This window comes from Hyaena hyaena, unplaced genomic scaffold (assembly GCF_003009895.1).
Source record: "Hyaena hyaena isolate Hyena2069 unplaced genomic scaffold, ASM300989v1 scaffold_902, whole genome shotgun sequence".
Classification (NCBI taxonomy): domain Eukaryota; kingdom Metazoa; phylum Chordata; class Mammalia; order Carnivora; family Hyaenidae; genus Hyaena; species Hyaena hyaena.
In genome coordinates, this window is record NW_024081536.1 from 552292 (window position 1) to 558912 (window position 6621).

At 40.7% G+C, this 6621-nt stretch overlaps 1 protein-coding gene across 1 annotated transcript; it reads right to left on the minus strand.

The window, feature by feature from the left end:
• Window positions 1-1534: 1534 nt before the first annotated feature.
• LOC120222736 (transforming acidic coiled-coil-containing protein 3-like) lies at window positions 1535-4799 on the minus strand. Its single transcript, XM_039220680.1, is given in 6 exon segments — window positions 1535-2018; window positions 2021-2239; window positions 2242-2409; window positions 2412-2660; window positions 2663-3078; window positions 4786-4799. Coding segments are annotated over 6 exon segments (1455 nt in total). The 3' UTR covers window positions 1535-1629.
• Window positions 4800-6621: the final 1822 nt, after the last annotated feature.

The following is a 6621-nucleotide window of genomic DNA, read 5'->3' on the forward strand; positions in this document are numbered from 1 at the left end:
CCCACACTTTAGTGGATGAGTCAGGTTGATAACATCTGAACGAATTAATCAATCTTTTAACATGAGAAGAGAGACAATCAGATAATGTGACTCCTAATAAGATGCAGTAAGGAGACAAAACACATGATTTTTATAATTTATTATTGCCAAAAAATAATTAGACCTAAATCTGATCAAGCTTTTAGATCTATTACCAATTTTATAGGAAATACAAAGCAAAAAGGAATTTGTTAAGTAACAGCATGGAGATGCATTCAGCAAAGTCCTGAATATGAAATATTTTCTAGGACAAATCACATGTATAGATATATGAAATACATGCATCTGACTTAATCAGGGACAATTGAACAATATATGGCTGCTTAGTGACATTAACAATTTATCATTAATTTTTTCAGATATATTAATGCTACTATGATTATGCTTTTCAAAAGAGTTATTATTTTTAAAAATACATTTTGAAAAAATTATGGATGAAGTGGTATCATGTCTGAAGTTCTTGTTAACATCATCCAGTGGGGCATTGATCATTATTAAGAGTAGATAAAATGAGATTAGACAAATATTGATAAATATTTGAGCTAGGATAGGATAGGGTATGTGACATAATGATTTTCTACTTTTGTATAAGTTTGAAAATTTCCATAATAAATTTTTTTTAAATCACCAAAATAGTGATCAGACATTTGAAATTTCCCTTTAGCTCTAAAGAAGTTATTCAATTTTCTACAACTCTCATTTGTTCTGTTTTTCTAAAATTGTGCTGTGATGCATTGAAACACATAATGCTTTCCATAAGTACCCAGATTTCTTTTCTGTGTAAGTGTTTACAACATATGTCAGAAGTTTATGAAGTTTCATCCACTTGTCAAAAATAATAGTTGGATTTTACATTTGTGTAGCATGTACCTGGCAAAGTCAGGAAAAGAATCCAGTTCTCTAGCCTATCAGTTGAGTCCTCTATCCATTGGTTTAGGCTACTACTAAATTATGAGCCAGGTGACTCATATAAACACTCAGATCCTTCTGGCATGCCATACAAAATGAGAATTTGTTCCCGAGGATAACATCTGTTAGAGAGACTTTTGTATAATATCTGACAGCTCAAGATTCTTTGGATGCTTGACCACAGCCATGGATTGATAACAGAGCATACCAGCAGAATAATCAACACTGGATTGATTCATGCTCTGTTAACCTCACCATGAGTTAAGTTTTTGTTTTTTCCAGAGAAGACAGAGTCACCTATGTCATTGAGAGGGAGCGTGGATTCACGTGCTAGTTCTACCACTGTAACTTTTATAGCCAATGCAAGCTCCTTGGCCTCTTTAAGCTTCATCTATAAAATGGTGATAATAGTATGCACCTCACAGAGTTGATGCTCAGGACTAAGTGAGTGAAAAATTACATAAAGTACCTACAACAGTGTCTATCATATGTCTAAGCCATTTTTTTTTTCGAACTGAAAGAAAACTTTATTTAGTCTTCTTGTTAAAGCAATCTAGTTTAAAACCGAGCTAAGGTTAAGAAAAAAGAAGGAACATGAAACCTTTCACACACAATCAGACAGACGACAGACAGACAGACAGACAGACAGACGGGGTGGGGTGTTGGAGAGGGGCCTCCTCGTCAGATCTTCTCCATCTTGGAGATGAGGTCCTCACAGATTCGGGTCAGTTCCTCGTTTTCCTTAGTCTTTTGCTCAACGGTCTCCTCCAGGGACTGGATGCGCATCTGCTCCTTCCTCAGGCTGGCCTGGAAGGCCAGGGCCTCTGCTTGGGCCTTGCTGCGCACCTGGGCGATCTCCTCGTTGGCCAGCTGGAGTTTCTCCTCCGCGTGGGCCTTCAGGGCCTGGTACCTCTGGCCTTCCTTTTCAGTTCTTGCGATATAATCCTCCACACACTTCAGCGACTCTTCATTCGTGCGGTACCCCTCGATCACCTCCTTCCGATTCTCGAATCGCTTGAACAGGTCAGAGAAAGACTTTTCCGCCGAGCTCAGGTCTGCAGTCAGCTGGTTTTTTCCTTCAGAATCTTCTGGATTTCGGCTTTTTCGAGCTCTTTCTGTTTCTGGGCCTCCCCGGAAGTCCGGCTCCAGCAGCTTTCTCTCCGAGGGCTTCCTGAGGACGGCGTGGCCACGTCCTGTGCGCTGCAGGTGTCCGGGGCCATGGGCCCAGGTCTCTGAGGGCTGTCCTTCAGGAGTGGGTCAAACGTGGGGTACAAGGACTGTTTCCTCAGGCTGACTCCTTAACCGAAGAACTCCCGAACTGCTCCAGATAATCCACGTCATCCCCTGTGCCTAGAACCTCAGCTGGGTGTCGGAAGTGCTCCTCATCCAGGTGCGAGGGGGGGTCCGGCCCGGGCACAGGAGGGGGCGGCGCTGGCACAGCGGCGTGGCCGTAGCTCCCTCCTTGCCCGCTGTGCCCGGGGTCCCTGCCGCGGTCTGTGCCACGAGTACGTCACTCCCCGAGGCCGAAGGCACCTGCTGGCTTGGGGGGCAGCGCCCTGTGGCCTCCAGACCAGCAGGCGGCCGCTTGGCCACGGGCGCTGCGGGCCTGCTCTGGGGGCACGCTGGGGGCTGGGTCCCTCCTCCACTTTCGAACGGGTTAAAGTTTGGGTCATCCAGCTTGCTCCAATCCAGGTTGTAAGACCCCCGGGGAGGGGAACGGGCCCCTCCCCTGCCTCCTCAGGTGCCTTTTCCTCCTCAGACTCTGGTATCCTAAAGGGAGGTTTAAGGCCGGGTCCCTTCTCCGGTTCCCTTCCGCTGGCGGCATTGTCAAACAAATCAAATTCTAGGCCCGTGGGCCCACTCCTCCAAGAGGCGGCCTGGTGGCCATCGGCTTCTTCCTTCTGAGGATTTGGGGATGTGGCCCCTCTAGTGCTCAGGGAGCTGCCCAGGATGGTGTTCCCAGGACCAGAAGTGGCCTCAGGGCCGGCAGGGGCCTCCGCAGGCAGGACTTCGAGGGGCCCTTCTCCACATGCTCCTTTGAGGGGAGGAGAAGAGGGCAAAGTGGTCCTGGCCGAGGAAGCAGGGACCCAGCTAGAGCTCTCTCCGGCAGCCCTGTTACGACCTTCCGTCCTGGAAAGGTATTGACACTTTGTAGTGTCTTAGCCAACCTCCTCTTGGCCATTATCAGTCACGAAATTTCTTTCCTTCTTTCCTTGGGTTTGTTAACTTGTATGCTTTAATGCCACTTTGAAGGAATTGAATTCAAGTGTTTCTCTATCTCTATAGCCTACCTTGAAAAAAAAAAAAAGAAAGTTAAGCATCCTTCCATGTATATATGGTTATTGTGTCACTAATTAAGTTCACTTTAGACAATAATTTCAAAAAATTAAATACAGTAAAACCTTGTTCTGTGAATATTCCACAAGAAGATCAAACTTTTCTAATACATTTTAACTTGATAAACAAACGATGTCTTGCAATACAAGAAGTAGGTAATGCCAAACATCACATGATCACAACTGAGCCAATCCTTCTCTCTCTCTCTCTCTCTCTCTCTCTGTCTCTGTCTCTCTGTCTCTTTCTCTCTCTCTCTCTTGCTGTGGGATGGTGGGTGATCATCTCCCATGCTTGAATGCTGGTCTCAGGCTGTGGTGTTTGTCAGAAATCAGTGATTTTTCAGAATGTTGGAAAGTTTCACAACTAGCACTAGTGTATTTTTCATCACTTCAAAGTACCTGTGGACAGTCCTTTGCTTTTCCATACAAGAGTAAGCTTAGGAATGCTTTGCTTCAGTCTAGGTCAGGCTGCCTGAAGGTTTAAAACCTTTCCTATGCTGCCTTATTGCCAGTTAAATACAGCATATGACAAGAGTTTATTAATACTGTACTGTAGTCAACATCTGTGTGATGTTGACAATGTTCCTCATGCAAAAATGGTTGAAAAGAAAGATGTTAAGAAGAAGGAGATGATTACAGTGGAAGCTAAGAAGGAAAAGTGAGAAATACAAGAGGTATATGAGTGGCTGAAATTGCAAGATTTTCTAAGAGGTCTAAGTTTTCATCTTATCTGCAGAGGAGGAGGAGCAAAAGGCAGAGGAATCCCTCACCTCAAATGATATTAGGGAGGTGTGAAATGTGGGAAACAGTGCAAAATTTTGTAGCAAAGCACCACCCAATAATGCTGTAACAATGCAAGCGATGACTATTTCATGACGATGCAATGTCACATTTCCATGAAATCCTCAAAAGGAGATAAAAGTAACTGTCATTGGATAGGTTCCTTGTTAACTTTGCATAAAAAGAAAAAAAATTCCATTGAATCAATAGATAGCAGTGGTTCCATTAGTGATAATTAAAGTCATTTTATACAATAACCCTTCTTTCTTGTCTCCCTCATACCAGCCAGGAAAGTTTTCAAAGGTAAGTGCAGGTTAATTTGTTTACTTTTCTTTATATTTTGTATTTTCTTTATCATTTTGTATTATATTACAGTATTATGACCACTTTTATATGAACATTTTTAGGTTATGTAATGAATCATCTCAGTTTCCATTATTTCTTATGGGGAAATTTGCTTTGATATACAAATGCTTTGGATTCCAAGTGTGTTTCTGGATTGAATTATACTTGCAAAACAGTTTTACTGTATTATTTTTTATATGTCTTCCAAAATGTACCTGATCAATTCAACTACTTAGTTACTTAGTTATATGGGAAATAACCAGTTTTGTAACCAGATTATCTTGTAGTAGTAGTATTGGTTTTTCCTGGCCACCATTATATATATTATATATGTATATCTATCTCCTGAGTTTTTCTTTTGAGAGCTACTCCTTACCATTTCTGGTCCATGCGAGGGCTCAGCAAACTTTTTCTTAAAGGGTCAGATAGTAAATACATTTTACAGACTATATGATCTCTGTTGTAATTACTCAATTCTGCTATTATAGCATGAAAGCAGTTATGGTCAATACATGAACAAATAAGCATGACTATGTTCCAGTAAAACTTTACTGGAAAACTTGTGGGCCATAGTTTGTTAACCGTGGTGTATGGCATTCAGATGAAAGTGCCCTCTCTCTCCCTTTCTATTTCAAGTATAGGCACATGGTTGATTTTATCCATTTGACTATAGTGATAGGCATTTGATTGAAGCTGGACCAATAGGATTAAGTTGAGGGTTTTTGCTATTAGTATTAAGACAGATGAACTCTCTTTTAATTTAGAAAATATATACCTGGGGTTACTGGTGAGCTTATTGTCACTAGAAAGGGAGAAGTTCATCTGAAGGTAAAGCCAGCACAGAAGACCACAGAGCAGAGAACTAGATAGAGAGGATTGAGACTTGTTGTGTCAACAAGACCTAGTTTGTTTCTGGAAAACTTTTCCAGAAAAGATAAGACTGCAAAGCTAATAAATTAATGTTTGTGTGAAGTGATGTTTTTTTTTTAAAAACCTTTCCAGGATAAAATGATTTCAGGTTTATCTTTTGCTGTAGAAAGTTGGGGCTTTGGTTGCAAATTGTGTGTGTGTGTGTGCGCGTGCACATGCGAGCCAGGATTAGACCCAGAATTTTAATTACTTTAGAAAAGTTTTGGTCCTATACATAAGGGGCTATTTCCTTGCCCCATGGTCCATTCCCAAGAAAGTCAGTAGTTTTCTGTTTAAGCTCATGTCCTGTTAGCTGTCATATTTTCTAAAATGATATCAACCCTGATTGCTCCCAAGATAGACTATTATAAAGGCATATGGGTCTACAGTTGTCTAAGAAAAAAAGGAATAGACCATATACTTTTCAGGCAGTCTAATTCAACCTCACTGACACTTTTATTTGGGGGTTAATGTAGACAGTAGAAAACTGTGAATTCAGTTCAGTATTTTAATTTTGTTGAACTACATCTCAAAGACTTGCTATATTAGTTTACTGAAGGTCATTATTAGAAGTAGCCCTATGGAATTTGTTGCAGTTACTGGATGGCTATCATTAAGGATTTATTCTCTCCATCAGGCATTGTCCTTTTAATGAGAGTCCATGAGAAAAAAAATTTTCAAATCTCAGTGCTAGGAATGTCTAATTTTTTCAAATCAATTGAGTGGTTTTTTAAAAAAATCTTACAAATACCATTAATCAACTTTTTCTCTATGAGCAAACTACTACTCAGTGTTCAGTTTATGACTGACACTAGTGAAAGTTTAGGATATTATGACAAATATTTTTGAAAAATATATTTCAGTCATTGTTTTTTCCCAACCATTTTTTTCTTTTATACCAATTTTCTAACTAATTTGAAATTATCACATAGCACTGTGAAACTATATGTAAATATCTACATTACATCAGTTAATAGTGAAATGATAGCCATGAAAGGAGAAAGGTACAAGAAAAGGAAAAATGGGAAGGCACCATAGGCTGACTTTTTATAATCAATTTAACTCAGTGTTTTTCCTGAACCACTAGGTGTATTTTCTGGTGTAGGGGAAGCCAAGAATGTGTTTGGATTGTATTACTTCTAAACATTTTCCAATTCTCAAAGAGACCCCATCTCTTTGGGGACCTGAGCCCTAGAGTTGAGAGCACCCATAGGATTCACGCTTCTCTGACTCTGGGGTTCTCTTTAGGGCTTTACCAGATGGAAAACTAGCACCTCAGAGCCAGTGAGGTGGTGAGCTAACA